General features: G+C 41.0%; 1 protein-coding gene across 1 annotated transcript in view; it reads left to right on the forward strand.

Annotated features, from left to right (window-relative positions):
- Positions 1-23900, forward strand: part of LOC126293289 (intermembrane lipid transfer protein Vps13-like) — a 391345-nt gene that overhangs the window by 86547 nt on the left and 280898 nt on the right. Inside the window, 2 exon segments of the mRNA XM_049986411.1 lie at positions 8336-8607; positions 17270-17546. Coding sequence (XP_049842368.1) covers positions 8336-8607; positions 17270-17546 — 549 coding nt within the window.

Raw genomic sequence — 23900 nt, forward strand, 5'->3', positions numbered from 1 at the left:
CCTGCAGCCTTTTCTAATGGCATCAGTTCAATGAGGAAGAGAATTCACAAGTTTCTTTGTATATGTCACATGCAGTATAAGCTCCTCATTGATGTTTAGATTCCATAGAGCTACCAAGTTGTGGGGATGCTATTGATAAATTTCACCTGCTGTCCCGATAATCCCTGACATTCCCTATGAAGTTAAGATTGGATGTTTTACTCTGATGTGATGAAAGTCATGCGATAGCTCCTAACATCGTGTAGGACCCCCTTTTGCATTGCGTAGCGCAGCATCTCAATGTGATATTAACTCCTGTTGTTGGAAGTCCCCTCCAGAAATATTCAGTCATGCAGCCTCTATAGGCCACCACAATTGCAAAAGAGTTGCTGGTGCAGGATTTTCTGCACAAACTGACCTCTCAATTGTGTCCCAAAAATGCCCAGTAGGAGTCATCTCGTGTGATCTGGGTGCCCAAATCATTCGCTTGAATTATCCAGAATGTTCTTCAAACCAGTCATGAACAACAGTGACCTGGTGGCGCATTGTCATCCATAAAAATTCCACAATTGTTTGGGAACATGAAGTCCGTTAATGGCTGCAAACTGTCTCAAAATAGTCTAAACCACATCCAGTCAACGATTGGTTCAGTTTATAACAGATCTTTTATGTTGGGATAAATTTATTTTATTTCTCGTTAGATGTTTTCGTTAAATAGCTGAATAAATTGTAATTGGGAATGATTTAATTAAGCAGAGTAGAGAAGATAAAGTAAAACATATGTACATTGGGCAGACATTGTCGTCGTAATGTAACGTCATTGCGTTTTTCGGTTGTTGAAACAAGTCGTTTGTGTTCCGTTCTGCTATTCGGTCGTGCACGTATCTGAAAGGAATTAATATGGGGACTATAATAATAGTTACGCTTCGATGATCTGACAAAAGGGGTTTACATCAGTGTTAAATTGAATTCTGGGCGACAGGATTAGTTTTGACAGATACGTGAAAACGGACGTAATGAAAGTTGTTTGCATATCATCCTTGAACATGACTTTTTATTTAATTAACGATTGCGGGCTCATTAAAAGCTATTATCTCATGATGAGGATCAATCCCTCTTTCCTCCTAGATAGTGATCATTCATTAACATTTACGTCACAAGGAAAAGGATTATTAATAAAAGTGGTGTTAAATGACAATTAAGTGCTTTTCTGTTTGTGTGGAACTGACATTATATCTTTGAAATGACATTGATATATAATTTGTGTTAAATACTGAGATAGGAAGTAAATTGAAATTATTGAACATTTGATACTGAGGCTATAGAAGCAGAAGCGCTTAAGGTTTCTCTTCTCGAAAATGGCAAAACAGGTACGAACTTTACCTCAATAGTCGACATTACGTATTGCAAAGATATTAGCATTTCATACTTACTTTGACGACGTGCTGTTAAACAAAGGAACGTTGAGTCTCTGTACGAGTAATAAAATTAAATCTAAAAAACATAATTAATAACGGTGAACTCCGCTTTAACAAACTGTGTTACGTGTCATCGGGCAATAACTGTTCAACTCTGGAGACTTGTGTGGTGAAATTAGAAGTCGGGCATATAAAGCAAACTTAAAAATCCATTGAAACTACATTGGAGTTGGCACAACATGACCTGGGCAGTTCTGAGTTGGACCAGAGGACCCACTGCATTTCATACACACACAGCCCACACCATTATGGAGTCACAACCAGCTTGAACAGTGCCTTGTTGACAACTTGGGACCATGGTGTCTGCACTACATTCAGACCCTATTATCAGCACTTACCAACTGAAACCAGGAGTTACCTGATCAGGCCACCATTTTCCAGTCGTCTAGGATCCAACGGAAGTGTTTCACAACCCCAGGACAGGCTCTGCAGGCAATATCATGCTGTTAAGGCAGTCATGAAAGTCATCTGCTGCAGTAGCTCATTAATGCCGAATTTTGCTTCACTGTCCTAGTAGATGAGTTTGTCGTATGTCACACGTTGATTTTTATAGTCATTTCACACTGTATTACTTGTCTGTTAGCACTGACAACACTAAGCAGGTGATACCGCTCTCGGTCATTAAGTGAATGCCGTCAGCCACTGCGTTGTCTGTGGTTAGAGGCAGTGCCTGAAATATTGTGTCCCCCCACACTCTTGGCATTATTGATCTCAGAATATTGAAATCCCATACCCGGCACTAGACAACATTCCATTAGAACTACTGATGGCCTTGGAAGAGCCAGTCCTGACAAAACTCTACCATCTGTTGAGCAAGATGTAAGAGACAAGCGAAATACCCTCAGACTTCAAGAAGAGTATAATAATTCCAATCCCAATGAAAGCAGGTGTTGACAGATGTGATAATTATCGAACTATCAGTTTAATAACTCACAGCTGAAAAATACTAACACGAATTCTTTACAGACGAATGGAAAAACTGGTACAAGCCGACCTCGGGGAAGATCAGTTTGGATTCCGCAGAAATACTGGAACACGTGAGGCAATACTGACCTTACGACTTATCTTAGAAGAAAGATTAAGGAAAGGCAAAGCTACGTTTCTAGCATTTGTAGACTTACAGAAAGCTTTTGATAATCTTGAGTGGAATACTCTCTTTCAAATTCTAAAGGTGGCAGGGGTAAAATACAGGGAGCGAAAGGCTATTTACAATTTGTACAGAAAGCAGATGGCAGTTACAAGAGTCGAGGGACATGAAAGGGAAGCAGTGGTTGGGAAGGGAGTGAGACAGGGATGTAGTCTCTCCGCGATGTTATTCAATCTGTATATTGAGCAAGCAGTGAAGGAAACAAAAGAAAAATTCGGAGTAGGTATAAAAATCCATGGAGAAGAAATAAAAACTTTGAGGTTTGCCGATGACATTGTAATTTTGTCAGAGACAGGAAAGGACTTGGAAGAGCAGTTGAACGGAATGGATAGTGTCTTGAAAGGAGTATATAAGATGAACATCAACAAAAGCAAAACGAGGATAATGGAATGTAGTCAAATTAAATCGGGTGATGCTGATGGAATTAGATTAGGAAATGAGGCAATTAAAGTAGTAACGGGGTTTTGCTATTTGGGGAGCAAAATAACTGATGATGGTCGAAGTAGAGAGGATATAAAATGTAGACTGGTAATGGCAAGGAAAGTGTTTCTGAAGAAGAGAAACTTGTTAACATCGAATATAGATTTAAGTGTCAGGAAGTCGTTTCTGAAAGTATTTGTATGGAGTGTAGCCATGTATGGAAGTGAAACATGGACGATAAATAGTTTGGACTGGAGGAGAATAGAAGCTTTCGAAATGTGGAGCTACAGAAGAATGCTGAAGATTAGGTGGGCAGATCACACAACTAATGAGGAGGTATTGAATAGAATTGGAGAGAAGAGGTGTTTGTGGCACAACTTGACTAGAAGAAGGGATCGTTTGGTAGGACATGTTATGAGGCATCAAGGGATCACCAATTTAGTATTGGAGAGCAGCTTGGAGGGTAAAAATTGTAGAGGGAGACCAAGAGATGAATACAGTAAGCAGATTCAGAAGGATGTTGGCTGCAGGTACTGGGAGATGAAGAAACTCGCACAGGATAGAGTAGCATGGAAAGCTGCATCAAACCAAGTCCCAGGACTGAAGACAACAACAACAAGCAGACTGTTTTCAATGGAGTGTAATGACACAGTAAGTGCATAATGTGCCAGAATTTTGGTCTTGGATAATGTTCATTTGGCCACTGCTGTTCACACAATGCGTCAAACTGGACGTGCATCTGTACTATGTTGATGTTTAGAACCTGGTCTACTGGTGTGGGAACGTCCCACAGCCCACTACTGAGAGCAGCGACACACAGTGTGTATATATATCATGCCAAACATCCAGTCCTGCTCACTGGAGTAAAGTGTAAATTACAACTGTGAAGTTTGAAATATTGGAAGTTTAGTTTTAGTAATTGTTTGTTACATATTAGTAATTTTTTGTTACATATTAGTAATTTTTTAAAAAGCTTTTAGAACACATCAGCTTCAGGATAAGCCAGTTTCCAGACACAGAAATTTAAATTTATTTAAAAATATAAATTTATGAAACTGCCTGGCAGATTAAAACTGTGTGCCAAACAGAAACAGTTTGGCTTTCACAATTCACTTTTAGCTTTTAGAAGCTCAGTTTTACTTAATTTGCATGTGGTGTTTCTATACTTTCTTTAACTTCCTCACAACTTATGACACATAACTACAGATTGGAAAAGGAGAGTAGCTACAATAGAACTTGTTTGAAATCAGCTTGTGCGAAGTTTTAAAAAAATGATGAGAGAGCAGAACAGTAAATGAAAAGTGTTTTCTAAAAGCAAAATAAAGTAGTGAACTGTTAAACTGAGATTGAGCTCATGTCAACTGCAGCCTCCCCTAGGAATGAGAGGAAGTAAGCTAGTCATCAATATTCTGACTAGTTTGATGCAGTCTACCATGAATTCCTCTCCTGTGCCAAACTATTCATCTCAAAGTATCGCCTGCAATCTACGTCCTCAATTATTTGCTGGACGTAATCCAATTTCTGTCTTTATTTGCAGTTTTTGCCCTTAACAGATGTCGTATCATTCTGTCCCTTCTCCCTGTCAGTGTTTTCCACATATTCCTTTCTTCTCCGATTCTATGCAGAATCTCCTCATTCCTTACCTTATCGGCCCACCTAATTTTCAACATTTGTTTGTAGCACCACATCTCAGATTCTATGCTGTGATGCAAACATACATTCTCAAAAATTCCTTCCTAAAATTAAGGGCTTCGTGTGACGCTAGTAGATTTCTCATGGCTAGGAATGCCATTTTTGCCAGTGCTAGCCTGCCTTTGATGTCATCCTTGCTCCATCCATCGTTGGTTAGTTTGCTGCATAGGTAGTTTAACTCCTTAACATAATACACATTATGACCATCAATCTTTATTATCCCTTCTTGACTCTTTTACATACTGTATATTACCAGTCTCTTTTCCAACATATGAAAGGGAGCAATAATTACCACTGATGACACGTCTCGCATAAGGCAGTAAAAACCAAATAGTAGTTACTTCCTATAAATAATGCACCAGAGCTTCAGTGTATTTGAGGAGCACTATTGCAAGCTTTCTATAAGCAGCTGTAACATGTTGTTGTTGTTGTTGTTGTTGTGGTCTTCAGTCCTGAGACTGGTTTGATGCAGCTCTCCATGCTACTCTGTCCTGTGCAAGCTTCTTCATCTCCCAGTACCTACTGCAACCTACATCCTTCTGAACCTGCTTAGTGTATTCATCTCTTGGTCTCCCTCTACGATTTTTACCCTCCACACTGCCCTCCAATGCTAAATTTGTGATCCCTTAATGCCTCGGAACATGTCCTACCAACCAATCCCTTCTTCTCATCAAGTTGTGCCACAAGCTCCCCTTCTCCCCAATTCTATTCAGTACCTCCTCATTAGTTGTGTGATCTACCCATCTAATCTTCAGCATTTTTCTGTAGCATCACACTCCAAAAGCTTCTATTCTCTCCTTGTCCAAACTATTTATCGTCCACGTTTCACTTCCATACATGGCTACACTCCATACAAATACTTTCAGGAACGACTTCCTGACCATTAAATCTATACTCGATGTTGACAAATTTATCTTCTTCAGAAACGCTTCCCTTGCCATTGCCAGTCTACATTTTATATCCTGTCTACTTCGACCATTATCAGTTATTTTGCTCCCCAAATAGCAAAACTCCTTTACTGGTTTAAGTGTCTCATTTCCTAATCTAATTCCCTCAGCATCACCCGATGTAATTAGACTACATGCTATTATCCTCATTTTGCTTTTGTTGATGTTCATCTTATATCCTCCTTTCAAGACACTGTCCATTCCGTTCAGCTGCTCTTCCAAGTCCTTTGCTGTTTCTGACAGAATTACAATGTCATCGGCGAACCTCAAAGTTTTTACTTCGTCTCCATGAATTTTAATACCTACTCCAAATTTTTCTTTTGTTTCCTTTACTGCTTGCTCAATATACAGATTGAATAACATCGGGGAGAGGCTACAACCCTGTCTCACTCCTTTCCCAACCACTGCTTCCCTTTCATGCCCCTCGACTCTTATGACTGCCATCTGGTTTCTGTACAAATTGTAAATAGCCTTTCGCTCCCAGTATTTTACCCCTGCCACCTTTAGAATTTGAAAGAGAGTATTCCAGTCAACATTGTCAAAAGCTTTGTCTAAGTCTAAAAATGCTAGAATCATAAATTTGCCTTTCCTTAATCTTTCTTCTAAGATAAGTCATAAGGTCAGTATTGCCTCATGCGTTCCAATATTTCTACGGAATCAAAACTGATCTTCCCCAAGGTTGGCTTCTACCAGTTTTTCCATTCGTCTGTAAAGAATTCTCGTTAGTATTTTCCAACTGTGACTTATTAAACTGATAGTTCGGTAATTTTCTCATCTGTCAACACCTGCTTTCTTTGGTATTGGAATTATTATATTCTTCTTGAAGTCTGATGGTATTTCACCTGTCTCATACATTTTGCTCACTAGATGGTAGAGTTTTGTCAGGACTGGCTCTTCCAAGGCCGTCAGTAGTTCTAATGGAATGTTGTCTACTGCCGGGGCCTTGTTTTGACTTAGGTCTTTCAGTGCTCTGTCAAACTCTTCATGTAGTATTATGTCCCATTTCATCTTCATCTACATCCTCTTCCACTTCTATAATAAATGTATTTGTTTATAAATAAACAGCTCAATGGAGTGATCATCTTCAACATGGTTGTCGACAATGAAATACGTGTTATGGTAGCCTTTGTGATGTTGCTTTTCAAATAGTAACTGTTATATAACAGCCCTTGTAAAAGCAGTGCATCGGAACAAATATTTTATAATCTGGCTTCTTTATTATATGACTCATAAGCTGCTTATGTGGAAAACTGGGCCAGTGAAAGTAACAGGGTGGTTATAGAGTCATTATACAAAAGTAACCCTTAATTGTGAAAAAGCTAAATAACTTACAGAAATGTTTCATACACCATTAATTTTATTGACAGGTATTAAATGTGGTTAGTTTTTGTAACACAACAAACATCCCGTCAGTAATTTCCTGCCTGAGACTATGAAGCAAATCTTGAATTATGATGGCAACTGCTTGTGTTACCTATAGTTGCAGCTCTTTGATCTTTCCTTGAAATGAAATGGAGGAATGAACACTGTCTTCAATGTAACCCCATACACAAAACCCACTTGGGTTAAATCAGGTGGTTGTGGTGGCCAGGATATTGTTCCACTACATCCAATCCATGTCAGCACATTCCTAAGGAGGTACACGACAACTTCACGATCATATTGTGCTGGCATACTGTCTTTCTAGAAAATAAATTGTATGCCCATATCCCATCGCAATTGAGGCATTAGATAATGTTCATGCGTGTCCAGTTACAGTTGACTCAGCAAAAAAGAAAGCACTTTAAATTTCGTTACAGCTTACAGTGCAAAAAACATTTGCCTTAGATGAGTCCCATACATAGTGGATTACGTGATGTGGTTTCTACTCATCCCATATTTGAACATTGTGACAAGTCACTTTTCTGCAGGTGTGGATGGTGACTTCTTCACTGAAAACAATTTTTTTAATAAATTCCTTTCAGTCTGCATTGTGTGAGAAACTTCTAAAAAAATTCAGCTCTTTCCGAAAACCATGCCCTCCCTCCACTTCCTCTTAAAGCTCAAAATGGTTCAAATTTGTAGTGTTTGGATATGTGTTTCTGTAATACCTCCCACACTGCAATAATATGCATGTTCAATTCTGAGCACCTGTGTCTTGTTGATTTACCTGGCTCACAAATGTATGACTGCCAGACTTATTAAATTGCTGCACCAGAGTCTGCTGGCTGACCCTGACGCGGTGTCCTATGTGGTATGCAGCCTATTTCAGTGAACCAATTGTACCAATTAACAGCAGCCGATCTTTGATGTGATGGCATTCAATATTCAGTCCTGAATTGTCTCTTAATTGTAGTAGCAGATTTAGATTCGTGAATCCATAAATGACACTGCGTACCCTCTGCACCATTATTTGACTCTGTGATAACATTGGAATAAATCATTCACACATGCTACCTAGCGGGAATGTCTGGAACTGACAGTGTTAGGCCAGAATAAAACTTGAAGATATCCTGTGTTCCGTGCTATATCTAACTTTTCTGAAAGTTATTCACCCTTTTTACAGTGAAGGCTTACTTTTGTATAAGTGATCTATAAACACCCTGTATTATATATTACAGCTGATGTATGAATATGATTCTTGTTGTAAGCAAGACTGCATTTTAATCAGATTTTTTTGTGATGTTTCTCAGAATTCGTGATGTCTATGTACAACCAGCTGAACATGATGGAACCGGAGTCCGATGCCAGCGGGAATGGTGAAACTGCTCAAAAGCTGTTCACTTTCCGGATGCTCCACCTGGAGTTCGAGATGGTGGACCAGACATTCGATAAGACGGTTATGCTGCGGCTGGGTGGGCTCGCCTTCGACCTGAACGACCCGGTGTCCGGGTCGGTGCGCGTGTTGGACACGCCGATGACGGCTGGGGAGCTCGAGTACCTACTCACTGTCAAGTACACCAGTGTGAGTAGTCATCATAAATACTGGATCTGTTGCAAATATGAGGCCAGCAATTAGTGCAGCTCTTCAGATCCTTTCTAGCATATTGCAGGAAAACCATTGTTCGAGTATGACCTCGCATCAAAACTTTGTAATGGTGTTTCCACATTCTTAATTTAGAGCTGTATAAGGGGCGTTTAAAAAGAAATGAGCCAGAGACATAATTACAGAAACCAGTCAGTGTATGTTAGAAGTATTGACTCTGGTTGTTGAGACACTTGTCCCACTGTGACACAAGGCGGTGAATGGCTGTATCATAAAATTCCCGGGGCTGCGATGTTAACCAATTCTGCACGTACAGCTGGATGTCATTATCTGAGGTGCAGAATGAGATTTTCTCTCTGCAGTGGAGTGTGCACTGATATGAAACATCCTGGCAGATTAAAACTGTGTGCCAGACTGAGACTCTAACTTGGGACCTTTGCCTTTCATGGTCAAATGCTCTACCAGCTGAGCTACCCAAGCACGACTCGCCCCCTGTCCACACAGCATTACTTCTGCCAGTACCTCGTCTCCTACCTTCCAAACTTTACAGAAGCTCTCCTGCGAACCTTGCAGAATTAGCACTCCTGAAAGAAAGGATATTGCGGAGACATGGCTTAGTCACAGCCTGAGGGATGTTTCCAGAATGAGATTTTCACTCAAGTTTCGCAGGAGAGCTTCTGTAAAATTTAGAAGGTAGGAGATGAGGTACTGGCAGAAGTAAAGCTGTGCGGACGGGGCATGAGTCGTGCTTGGGTAGCTCAGTTGGTAGACCACATGCCCGCAAAAGGCAAAGGTCCCAAGTTCGAGTCTCGGTCCGGCACACAGTTTTAATCTGCTAGGAAGTTTCATTATTGGAGGTGAATCGTTTGCCTCTTAGAATTCTTTTAATGGGAGCAAAAGTGGTGTAATCACAGGGGGAGAGGTCCGGGCTGTACGGAGGGTGGCAGAGAACCTCCCATTTGAATTTCTGTAGGAGTGCTGTGACTGGTTTGGCCTTATGGGGCTTTGCATTGTCGTGGAGTAGAATGACCCCATGGGTGAGATTGTCTGGTCGTTTTGATTTGACTGCTCAGTGGAGGGTGGTCGAGGTTTTCGCGAGTAACTCTGGACATTCACTGTTGTCCCATGCTGCAGGAAGTCAATCAGAAGGGGACCATCTTGGTCAAAGTAGAATGTCGGCATAACCTTTCCTGCACTCGTGTGGATGGCCTTGGCTTTATTTGGTTGTGGTAACCCTGGATGTTTCCACTGGCGACTTTGTCATTTTGATACTGATTCAAAGTGATGACACCGTGACTCATCTCCAGCCACCACTCGTGCCAGGAACGCATTATCTTCCTCCGCCTGTGCAGTCATTCCTTCATGATGGTGTGAACATTTCTGACAATCAGACCACGGTGTCTAGGGCTTTCACTGTCACTTGGAAGTCGTGGGTAAGGAGTGCATCCACTAGGTGGACCATGTCAACGGTAATGCAGTATCGTGCTCCAGATCTTGCATGATCGGGTAACGACACACGTTCTTCCCTGAAGAGCTTGTGCGACGCCTTGAGCCTTGCAAGAGACGTGCAGTGTTCGCCGTACACTAGTGACATTTGTCGGTGAATGTCCATTCCTCCTACTCCTTCCCCGGTCGGAAAACGAAAAACACCTGTTTGCTGTGTGTGTGTCACTGTTTGCAATGCGACTGGCAGCATTGGACGATTGATGCATGCTGCTGCTAGCTCTGTATACTCATGTGACGTGCATGCGTGCCCTCTAGCGATGGGCTGTGAACTTCCACGCTCTGGTCGGAACCACGCCTCGATACACACGCCACGATATTACCTTCCTGTCTCCGGTTTGTGCATTCCAGACTCCGGGTCATTTCTTTTTGAACACCCCTTTTATATTGGTAGTGCCCATTGCAGTGTTCCACTAGTTCTCTACCATGATACCGGGCAGCAAAGTAGTCTGATCAGGAGCTAGCCCTTCCTATTATTCAGTCTTGCTCACCTTACTACACTATCCAGTTACATTAATGCGACAACCTCTCAGAAACTTGAATAACCGCCTTTTGTAGTGCATATCACTGTGAGACGTGCAGGAAGCAAATCAGTGACGTTCTGGGAAGTACCAACGGTCTTGCAGCTATTCCAGGTAACTCCAGTGCTGCAGCCAGCTGTGCTGGTCTTTTCAGTTTATGATCCATGGCACTAACAACCTGATCATTGTGGATCCACAGTTTCTCCATTGGGTTTAAATCCATAATGTTTAATGACCACGGGAGTACGGTGAACTCATCCTGGTGTTCTTCGAACGATGTACATATACCATAATGCGGATTAGATCAGCATCTACTGGACATGATGGTATCACTATCCAGATGGTAAAACTTATTATTGACCAACTACTGGTCTCTATAACATACATTTTCAACGATTCATTAATCACAAGTGTTTTCCCTGAGGCCTGGAAACTGGGACAAATTAAGCCACTGCCTAAAAAGGACATAGCCACAGCACCCTCTGACTACCGCCCCATCTGCCTTCTTCCTGCACTATCAAAGGCCTTAGAATATATAGTTCATGATCAGCTCACCAACTACTTCACTACTAACAACCTACTAGACGAATACCAATCAGGTTTCTGTAAACATCGAAGCACAACATCTGCTCTGATAAAGGTGACAGATGACTTGAAACTTGCCATGGACAGACAAGAAGCGACTATCATTTGTTTCTTAGATTTCAGCAAAGCATTTGATACTGTCGACTTCGACATCTTACTGGCCAAACTTAGCAGTCTAAATTTCTCACCAAGTGCAGTGCAATGGTTTCGCTCATACATGATGTCTCGTCAGCAACGCGTCCTATCTGGGAATATAAAATCACAATGGCGGCAGGTAGTGTCAGGCGTTCCCCAAGGCTCAGTATTAGGTCCTATACTGTTCTCTCTGTATGTCAACGATGTGTCATCGGTTCTAACGTATTGCAAATACCATATGTATGCTTATGGCCTTCAGTTGTATCTAAGTGCGAAACCAAGCAATCTCAAGAAAGCTATTGAAAATTTCAATATTGACCTTGATGCACTGTCAAAATGGGCACAGGACATAGGTCTAAAACTAAACCCATCTAAAACCCAAGCGGTACTTGTTGGTCACTCTAAGCTCATTAGCCCAAAACATCGGGAATCCTTACCACCTCTTATCCTAAATGGAACAAATATTAACTTCTCTCCCTCAGCAAAGAGTTTGGGAGTAATAATAGATGAAAATCTAAATTGGACAGAGCACGTAACTGCAGTGTGCAAAAAAGCATCAGCATCCCTTCATGTCCTACAAAAATATAAAAAACTCTTCCCTTTCGATCTGAAAAAGAAATTAGTACAAACGCTTATACCCCCAATCATTGACTACAGCGATATTATCCTACAAGGCATCTCTCAGGAAAATTCCCGACGTCTAGAACTGGTAATGAATGCCTGCGTCCGATATATCTGTGACGTTCGACTTTTTGATCACATTTCACCAGCATATGCAAAATTGTCCTGGCTGCGTGCAGACAAACGCAGAGATTTCCATACGCTCTGTCTCATCTACTTCCTTATATATGTAAACTGTCCTTCATATCTCTCCTCGTCCCTAACGCTCATGTCGGAACAACATGACAGAAACACACGTTCCCATTATAATAAAATCCTCTCCGTTCTACTGCATCGCTCAGTCACCTTCTCAAAGTCCTTTACAGTAGCGGGAACCCGACTCTGGAATAACCTCCCTCGTTATGTTAGAGAACTTAAAAACATGTCCAGCTTCAAAAAACAGTTAATGACGTATCTACTTAAGCAACAGTAATGCCTTCCTCTGTACATGAATGCACCTCACCTCATTGCTTCCCTCTTTCCCCCTCCTTAAATCTCCATTCCCCAAAACACGCTAAACTAGTAAACATCTACTTTACACACGAAGATATTATGTACATCTGCACAAACCTTCATTACTATTGCAAATCCTTCTCATGTTTGTCATTATTATTTGATTTTTTTACTGTTATTATTATTGCTTATTATTGCTTTTATCATAATCTGTATGTATAGCACCTCCTGTAAAAATACTGCCAGCATTTAATTTATTAAGTTTTAGTCATGTTTATCATTACATTTTTTTTACTGTTATTATTATTGCTTTTATCATAATCTGTATGTATAGCACCTGTTGTAAAAATACTGCCGCATTTACTTTATTAGGTCTTAGTCACTACTCTTTATTCATATTGTCACTAGAGTAAGCTAATATTCTCATTTAAACTATGGTCATGATGTAACTCTGATGTGTGAAATGCTGCATGTGTGGAACACTGGTCCGATGTGAGAGAGGGCCTGATGGCCTTAATCTGATCAGGTTAAATAAATAAATAAATAAATATACTGTGAGCTGTGTGACATGTTGCATTGTCCAGCTGGTAGATGCCATCATGACGAGGAAAAACAAACTTCATGTAAGGATAGTTGCATATGTGTGTTGTGCCTTCCAGAATGAAGAGATCACAAAGGGAATACAGTATAGCCCCACTTTTATATTCCTGCAATTAACATTTTCCTGCTGATTACGATGTTTTTTATCGATCCTGTCAAATGTCCTATGCCCACAATTTTAATTTGCACCTGATTTTGCGTCAACATATTTATAATTTTCCCTCAATTTACACATTTTGAAAAAATGTTTGTGGAGAAAAAATGATGCTGGTATGATATTAGTCATCCAGTAGTGTTTACAGTTATTACATGGTTAAGTTTCTTGACACCAGGCCCCTCTACTCATTGGATTTGGACCGGTAAACATGTAAAAGTTGTAACAATTTGTGCTGTATCTCCAGTCGCTGCCAAGCCCTACTGGCGTGGTGGCTGGTAAGGGAGTAACTACGTTCGTTCGAATAAAGAAACCGTGACCAATCACAACCATTTCCAAACTATCTCTGCTGCACAAACGCAGTTTCATGATTGTTGTGATCATCTGGACACCTTTATCGAACAATATTTAGCTTATTTCGGCATATGGAGACTTGGAACGCTAGTTGACAGTTATTCACTTTGCGTTGATCAAATGTTTTTAGTTTAAACCCAGCAACGGTTTCTTATTTTATTCATGCTGAGCAAAACATGTTTCAAGAATTTATTCTCATTGTCAAGTGCAGTATTATCATATGTACTTTGTGATGTTACACAAACAAACAATGTGAGTGAGTGAGTGTGTGTGTGTGTGTGTGTGTGTGTGTGTGTGTGTGTGTGTGTGTGTGTGAGTGTGTGCGTGTGTGTGTGAATTTCTACATAACTGATGAGGCACAGTACCTTATAACCTCAAAAAGACAACTACAGTACAAGAGATGCAGAATAGCATACATTCACACTCTATACAAAATACTTATTTACATATTTGCACATGACAACGAGAAAAAAATTCTCGAAACGCGTCGTGCTAAGCATGAAAAAATACATAACTAGTGCAGTATTTCATTATTTAAATAATGAATGACAGCTGCAGGCTTTCAGAAACATTGATTACGACATATGGAATTGAGCAAATATTCTTACCTCCCGTACAATTTTCAATTCCTGTTACATAAGTGGTTTTTATTATATAATAAACCTTCATTAGTCTTTTGATGCCTGTTATGTACAGATATTGTGCATAAAGTGCAAGGGGGTATCCTACATGTAACTTTTACAGCTTACACCATTTTTTGAAGTTATTTGAAAAGTGTAAAAGGTGAGGTTTCACTGTACTAGGAAAACATCACCTGGACAATGACATTCCCTCCATCAGACTGGATGCTTACAAAAATTGTTGCAGGGTGTTTGCTGTCTGATGTTTCGCACCAATGGAGGATAAAACATGATTCATCAGAAAAAGGCCACCAGTCACTACTTAATGGATGTGTAGTTGCAGTATTGGTTTGCAAATTCCAGCTTTCGTCACTAATGAGCAGCAGCCAGCGTGGGTGCAGAGCCGGGTGCCTGCTGCGGAGGCCCGTGTGCAGTGACATTTGCTGAACACTTGTACAGGAGCGTCAGTTGTTCAGTGGTTGCAAGTCTATTCTCCTTTGCACAACCATGTAGCTGTCGTTCACCCAGCATCTGTGGCTTATGGTGCACCATTGTTGCCTCAGTGCAGGCCTTGGATAGCGCCATTTTTCCATACTTTAACCACAGCAGCATGCAAATAGGTTACTGTTATCGTGATGACAAACGAGTTGTCGTCAATGTTGACTGGTGACCAATGCTAAGTAGAAAGATGTAAATCAAAGCAGGTTTGTCAGTAATGTCGATAAGGTGCTGGCTGCACTGTCTGGATCTACAATGACTAAAACAATTAGAAGTCATTGGTAAAAAAAATATATATTGTATTTAACTGGTTGTACGGGATTCTTCTTGGCTGCATACATACGATTATACACAGATAGCTATTGAGGCCTCACTTAGGCCATACCTTACTAAGCACCTTGTTAGAGGTTGCTTCCTATCAGCTGAAGGCTATACTACTTTACTACTTGATGTCCCGAGCAAGAGTGGACGAGAGCTTGCTAGAAACTTGACACAAGTTGCGGAGCAGCGCTGGTCGTGACTCGCAGGTCCAACGATACTAATACCGACTGCGCTCGATAATTGCAATCCCTAACAAGTGTGGTAACGAACTTTGGTACTGTTGCCAACTTAGTTGTTTCGGAATTGCTTCCACTGTTAACCCGAACTACCAGTTATCGTACCCATGCGGACTTCTGATAAATTGCTTGGTTTCTGCATTATGACAACTACTGCACTGTTCATTGGATTCAAACGTAGATGGTGTTCTCATTAATGTTACTGGACCGTCTATTTCAACACGCTTCCCAACCTCTTCCGATTGAGCTTTGTTTCTCGAAGTGCTGCAGTTAGTCCTGGGCATTGTCTCAGATTCGGATAAATGTATTAAAAGTTATGGTGATTACTTCTGAAATAATAAACAGTTTACTTACTTTTTTCCATCTGTCTCATTTTCATTTGACTGCCCCTCATAACTGCTAATGTTAGAAGTAGGAGAGAATATAAAATACAAATGGCCAATAGCAGTAAAAGTGTATCTGAAGTAGTTTTTTGACAACAAATGTAAATTTAAGAAATAGAAAATCTTTTTGGGTGGTATTTGTCTGGCATGTAGCCTTTTACAGTATCAAAACTTTAACAACAAACATTGCAGATGAGAAGAGAATGAAAGCTTATGAAATGTGGTGCTTCAGAAGAATGCTGATATTAGATAGGTGGGTCAGATCAACTAATTAAGAGCTACTGAAATTAATCGGAAAGAAGAGTTTTATGGCACAACTTGATGATAAGAAGGAACATGTTAATTGAATGTGAGGGCAGTGTGAAAAGTTCTCAGCCTGAGAGTGAGAATGACAATTTATGCTTTCAAAGAAGCATAATTCTAGGGACCTAGGAACCTGCTACAATGTACGTGCCATTTGCACTCTCCCACCCAACACCAGTCCCTCGGAACTGCGGGGATGGGAACTTTCACTCAAACACATCATTTCATCCCGCCATCCCCCTGGACTGAACCTACGTTAACCGACCTTACTCCCATTTACTCTTCAGTCTTCTCCTTTTCCCCATCTACTCTTTAGCCATTCATGCATCTTTTCTTCCTACACAGTTGTGTTTATCTTTATACTATATACCTCTTTACTCCTGTATGTTGTAACCACAATCAACAGTGGGAACACCATGGGCTGCGGATCGGAGCCGCCAGGGGGGAAGCTACCGGCGGTGGAGCACGCACCACCGAGTAAACACGAGTCGGATGACAGACCAACGACAGCTGACAACAACTGACCACGACCGACTATGAGTGACACAACAAGGAAGAGATAAACGGAGGCTTGTGAAAACCACAACACCAAACACCAAACGTAAATCCACTCGGAAACAGAGCCAGGCAAATGTCAACAACGAGCAACGACCAGAATGCAGTACTGCTGAGATAGAACGAAATCCAGAGCGAGTACCAGACTGGCTGGACTAGGGCAGAGCGGGTCCCTATATACGAAACTGGAGGGAGCGGCTATTGGCCGCTGTCTGCCCGTGGCGTAGCGGGGGCGCCCTCCCTGCGCAAGAGCCGCCACACGGAATAGCCGCCGCGGAGGAGGAGCCCTCTATGGGCTGACCACGTTCATTTGTTCTGCTGCGTGTTCGACTTCCGCGGCGGAAGGTACTAGACTGTATGCATCCTCTTTGGTTTGAAGCTGGCACAGTACATACAGCCTTTGGCTTCCCTCTGACGACCATGCCTCCATCCTTACTACCCTCCCTGTTTACCTTTCCGTGTTGTTTCATAACCTGGGTTGTGAGTAACTGAATCCACTTTCCCTTCATCCCTTTTTTCCCCTCTCTCCTCCCTGATGAAGGAACAAAAAATTTTCTGTTCTGTTTTGTGTATCTGTGGGCTGTACTGAGTTGATGTAAGTACTGGCCAGCCCCTCTATCTGTTTGTTAGTATTCGTTTCAGACATTATTCTGTAACATATATGGCTGGAATATGAGAAGCATTAAAGATTCCTCTGCAAAAGCTTCGGTGCACCTCTCCTACGTCGATAAGTGCTGACGGGCAGTATTCTCGGATGCAGGTGGACCGTCTGTCTCCGGAGCTGCACACGAAGCACGGCTCGGTTCTGCAGCTGGTGGCCATCAGCTTCACACGGCTGACGGTGCTGCTCCACCAAGAGGGGCTGGCAGCCTTCCTCGAATACTTGCAGCGGCTCCAGGCGGTGCTGGAGAGGACGCAGGAGAGAGCGGCACGCGCCAGCGGCAAGCTGCCCTCGCGCCCGGCTGATGCCGGCAAGCTGGAAACCATCGCCGAAGATGAGGAGATGAAGCCTGTCGCACTACCGAAGCCCTCTAGCGGTATGTTCTGCTCCTGTTGCAGCAATGCGGAATAGCTCTACGTCCTCTGATACTTGTAACTCAAATACTAACTTTTCTTGATTCCTCCCATTTTCACATCTAAACTGTATAGTGGCCTTCTACTAAATACACTTTTCTGACCATTGTAGGTTAAAATATAACTTAAGCCCATTTTACACAAACAGGGTGTATATGACCCAGGACAACCAGGAGGTCTGGGGAAAACCCGGGAATTTTTTCATCCGGGAGAAAACCGGGAAAAACCCGGGAATTCTTTTTGAATTCCGAGAATTTCTTGTTGTTTTAGTTTTCAGTTAAAGTTTTGGGATTTTGACTGGTAAGAACCCGTACTCTAACTGTGGTGTCTGTACTGTAAGACCTTCGGTGTACACACACACACACACACACACACACACACACACACACACCATCTGATTATTGGACTTGTTGCTCTAACGAAGTAGGCGAGTGTCAGCAATATGTCTCGTGGTCTCATCGTGGCATGTTTATCTTCTGCCGTTAGGTCAGACGATAGAAATGCCACTTGCACGGTTAGAGTAACAGATTGATGGTGACCAACTTTAAACAGAACTTGATTAATTTTCACACACATTTATTAAAATAATAACGAGCATAAAAATAACTTAACTTGGTTCTGGATGCTGTTTACAATTGTCAAATCTGAAGTTCCTTTTGTCTTCATACGTTAATCTTATTCTCACATATCTCTGATACTTGACAAACTGTCTATTCATTTATCTTCATGGCTATGTACAGGAATATTATGATCTTATTAGGCGCAGACTGAAACTTGACTATAGAGTGGTACAGACAAATGCAGACTGACTAATCGGAGATCTGTACACTCGTTATAATACCTCGCATGTTCAGGTATCACTGCGTGAGTGTGATCCGCGAGGAGAAAATGTTCTACGTTAGCAGCAATCTCATTGGCTGCATAATATATTAATACGTGGATCGGCAGAAGCAGAATTTGGTCCGTCTCTAAGGCAGCGTCATCTCGTAGTGCGGAGACGGGCGAGCGCTGCACCTGCGCTGTAGTTCTTAGTGGGACGCGCTCTAGTGGGAAAGTTGTATACATGCTGACTACGCAGAACTATGTACACAACACTAACAAAGAATATTGCTGTATCCCGCTTCTGCAGAATAATACTGCAGGAAAAAAAAAGAAAAGAAAAACAAAAACTAAAGTCACAAAGGAAATGCGCTGTATGCAACAGAACACAAAGCTCATAGAACAGTCTGCCAATACCAAAGTGTGTCAAAGGCTTTAGGAAGACTACACAACACTTCTTAACAACAAATTGCCTCCGATGTGCGTTACGTGACAGATTCATTTTAATGCAAGATCTTTTAATGTTTTACATGTGCGAACATACGGCCTTCTTGCGTCATCGTAGCCGCGCAAGTGCAGTGACACCTGTTATATGGCGCTCTCTGGCAACTGCTGAACCAAACCTATTTCTAACAGGTCACAGGAAAATATTGCGAATGGTGATTTGAAAAGCGTTACTTTGAAAGTTAATTTCCTTTTATGCAAGATGAACGAGTGCGAGAATGTACATTGAATTTCTTAAATCGCAGAGCGTTTGACTCTCATTTAAAAATCAACTCTTTGGGGACAACTATCTGGAAGAATTTCTAGCCCAGAAGATCAGACATTTACGTCGTAATTAAAAATTTTAGTGGCACATTTACGTGGTGTATTTTAAAGTGTAACACGCGGAAAAGAGATCAACATTATATGTGGAAGCTTATCTTCTCTTGCAGCTTATTAATCTTAGAGACCAATATTATATGTGAAAGCTTTTCTTTTCTTGTAGCAACAATATGTATATTAATTTAACCATTAACTTCCCTTATTTCTGTGTTCACGCTACTTAAGAGTGATCTTGCTGTTGGCTGACTACATCACATCTCCTAAGCTGTCATCAGCTGGCGAGATCACGTGACATGAGCTGTGACTGGCTTAAGAAAGTGCGTCGCAATCTCAATGTCAATCCTTCGGAAAGTAACATGTGGTGTTTGGTGGAATTCGAATTTATACTGTCATAACAAGAAAATATGCAGTGTACATGTTGCTGCACATCAAAGATCTTTCCGAAACGTGTTTTTTCCCCCCAGAGTTTCATTTTCTAAAGTGCCGGCTAATTCTACATCAGTGTATAAAACCATAAACAATTGAAGGATTGATAAGTTTTACAGTGCCGAGGAAAAGTATACTGTCACTTAACAAGGAAAAAGTGTATTCTCAACTGGAAAAACCGCGAAATTTTTTTCCTTGTCCATGTATACACCCTGACAAATGACTTTCTGGTCAAAATAAACTAGTCGAAATGTGTGTCCCTTTCGTGCCTGTGTGTAAATCTGCATCTGACCGTGACATGAGTGTGTCTATGATAAGAGTAATCTTTAACAGTGCTGAGTGTGGAGTTATAATTTTCCAAGTATGCTGCACGTGCACAGAGATGGGGGGACTTTGGAGGCATCTGCTAACATCGGAAGTTATTATCTATTATTTTCAATCTCACTCCTATTATAGAAATGGATTTTGTGCTTCCTAGTCTGTATTATATTCCTCGGTTTGTTTTCAGGGAACAAAATATTAGAAAGCAAAAAATATTTACATTTTATGGAGAAATAAACCTACACTTCGCATAATAACACCGAAAGGTAAATGTGTTTCAATGAAAATTATTTAAACAGTGAAAGTCAGAATTATTTTTGTTGTTATTTGACACTTAGGAGGAAAATGAATGAGATACGAAGGATAAGAACCTTCAACACCGCAGCACGTCAGCAATCGTTGGTTAATATATTAAAAAACCAGAATCCCGCCTCGATTGCAAAAAAGGACCTAGTGTTAACCTAGGTTTCGGCGTAGATGACTACACCTTCTTCAGAACAATAAAACACACAAGTCGCTAAGAAGACAATTGTCAGTGATTAAAAGAACACAACAGCAATTCATTTATAAATGGAAAAAAAGGAAAACAAAGCAGTACATATGTACAAAGTCAAAACCACTACTTAACTCAATGGTGTACGCTCCACCTCACACCAGCCTGTGTTCGATGGGCCATGACCCGCCATAAACTGGCATTGTCCCGCTGGAATTGCTGAAGTCTGTCGAAACGCACTTTGGAAATGAATGGATGCACATGATCAGACAGGATGCCTATGTACTCGTACACGACACCTTTCAGTGTCGTATCAGGTGTTCCATATCACTCCAACTGCACATGCCCCACACCATTACAGAACCTTCACCAGCTTGAACAGTCCCATTCTGACGTACAGGGTCCACGGATTTATGAGGTTGTCTTCATACCCATACAAGTCCATCCACTCGTTGAAATGAGACTCATCCGACCAGGCAACATGTTTCCAGTTACCAACAGTCCAATGTTGTTGTTGTTAAATGTCTTTGCTTATTTTTAACTCTAATGGAGAAATTCCAAAGTGCAAAGCCTATACTATTTCAGGTGAAGTACTGAAATGAATGTGCTGCTGGAAGAGGTGTTAATTTCAATAATTTTCTGTACGTGGGAATAAATGTGTTAATGAATGGCAAATGCTGATTAACACAGATGATGGTTAATAATTGATTTAGCGTATTGGTATGAAGCAGGCAAAAAGGAATACAAACGTCTCAAAAATGAGATCGACAGGAAGTACAAAATGGCTAAGCAGGGATGGCTAGAGGACAAATGTAAGGATGTAGAGGCTTATCTCACTAGGGGTAAGATAGATACTGCCTACAGGAAAATTAAAGAGACCTTTGGAGATAAGAGAACCACTTGTATGAACATAAAGAGCTCAGATGGAAACCCAGTTCTAAGCAAAGAAGGGAAAGCAGAAAGGTGGAAGGAGTATACAGAAGGTCTATACATGGGCGATGTACTTGAGGACAATATTATGGAAATGGAAGAGGATGTAGATGAAGACGAAATGGGAGATATGATACTGCGTGAAGAGTTTGACAGAGCACTGAAAGACCTGAGTCGAAACAAGGCCTCCGGAGTAGACAACATTTCATTGGAACTACTGACGGCCTTGGGAGAGCCAGTCATGACAAAACTCTACCATCTGGTGAGCAAGATGTATGAGACAGGCGAAATACCCTCAGACTTCATGAAGAATATAATAATTCCAATCCCAAAGAAAACAGGTGTTGACAGATGTGAAAATTACCGAACAATCAGTTTAATAAGTCACAGCTGCAAAATACTAACGCGAATTCTTTACAGACGAATGGAAAAACTAGTAGAAGCCGACCTCGGGGAAGATCAGTTTGGATTCCATAGAAATGTTGGAACACATGAGGCAATACTGACCCTACGACTTATCTTAGAAGCTAGATTAAGGAAGGGCAAACCTACATTTCTAGCATTTTTAGACTTAGAGAAAGCTTTTGACAATGTTGACTGGAATACTCTCTTTCAAATTCTAAAGGTGGCAGGGGTAAAATACAGGGAGCGAAAGGCTATTTACAATTTGTACAGAAACCAGATGGCAGTTATAAGAGTCGAGGGACATGAAAGGGAAGCAGTGGTTGGGAAGGGAGTGAGACAGGGTTGTAGCCTCTCACCTATGTTATTCAATCTGTATATTGAGCAAGCAGTGAAGGAAACAAAAGAAAAATTTGGAGTAAGTATTAAAATGAAATAAAAACTTTGAGGTTTGCCGATGACATCGTAATCCTGTCAGAGACAGCAAAGCACTTGGAAGAGCAGTTGAATGGAATGGACAGTGTCTTGAAAGGAGTATATAAGATGAACATCAACAAAAGCAAAACGAGGATAATGGAATGTAGTCGAATTAAATCGGGTGAATTAGATTAGGAAATGAGACACTTAAAGTAGTAACGGGGTTTTGCTATTTGGGGAGCAGAATAACTGATGATGGTTGAAGTAGAGGATATAAAATGTAGACCGGCAATGGCAAGGAAAGCGTTTCCGAAGAAGAGAAATTTGTAAACATCAAGTATAGATTTAAGTGTCAGGAAGTCGTTTCTGAAAGTATTTGTATGGAGTGTAGCCGTGTATGGAAGTGAAACATGGACGATTAATAGTTTGGACAAGAAGAGAATAGGAACTTTCGAATTGTGGTGATACAGAAGAGTGCTGAGGATTAGGTGGGTGGATCACATAACTAATGAGGAAGTATTGAATAGGATTGTTGAGAAGAGAAATTTGTGGCACAACTTGACCAGAAGAAGGGATCGGTTGGTAGGACATGTTCTGAGGCATTAAGGGATCACCAATTTTGCATTGGAGGGTAGCGTGGAGGGTAAAAATCATAGAGGGAGACCAAGAGATGAATACAGTAAGCAGATTGAGAAGGATGTAGGTTGCAGTAGGTACTGGGAGATGAAGAAGCTTGCACAGGACAGAGTAGCATGGAGAGCTGCATCAAACCAGTCTCAGGACTGAAGACAACAACAACAACAACATGGGTATGTTCTACAGGGTGATTCTCATTAATGTTTAAAAAAACCCTCAAATGATGTAGATGATACTTGGACAAGTAATTTAAGATAAGACACACGGGATCACAAATGTCGGGAAATACCCGACAAATGGGTGACAAATGTTGAACGTGTGTTATCACCAGATGATGTACCTCGCCGCATGTGTAGCGGTTGGGCTTGGGTATAAGGGGATGATTGAGTGAGGTAACACTTGCATTTAAGTAAGCTGTGCAAATTTTGAACACCTTTTGTCAGTGTGACCTGTTGTAAATGTAGAAGTTACAAAATTATTTTCCTTAGTGTAGCCGAGTAAAATGTGTTATGTCATGTTTCTTTTCTTTTGTTCCTTCTTTCATGATTTATATACATTATTTAGTAAAGAAAATGTAAATCATTTACTGGTAATGATAAAAGTTGGAAACTTTTACTTATTTACTTGTGATGCAATATGGCAGTTTTTGGTTGTCTTGTACTTTACAATTAACCAGTGGAGACCGCGAAACCTATAAACAACTTCATAAACACAGTCTTCTAATGCAATGAAAAAAGTACCGCCTGCCAGATGCGAGACTCGAATCTTTAGCTCCACGTGCTGAAGTCGCACACGTTGACCTGGACCCACATCAATGTAAATACTTGACTTGGGTGTGGATAATCCAGTGCTGCACATGCAGCAAGGTAAGTCATCTGCTGATGTTACATGTTCAGCATTTGTCATCTGCTTTTATGGCACTTCCCAATATTTGTGACTCTGTCTACCTTATATTGAATTACTTATTACAGCGTAACTTATGTCGCTTTGGAAGTTTTTAAATGAAAAGTTACCTTCTTTAGTAGCTGGTTCTCTTTGCAAATGGGTT

This window comes from Schistocerca gregaria, chromosome 10 (genome assembly GCF_023897955.1).
Source record: "Schistocerca gregaria isolate iqSchGreg1 chromosome 10, iqSchGreg1.2, whole genome shotgun sequence".
Taxonomy (NCBI): domain Eukaryota; kingdom Metazoa; phylum Arthropoda; class Insecta; order Orthoptera; family Acrididae; genus Schistocerca; species Schistocerca gregaria.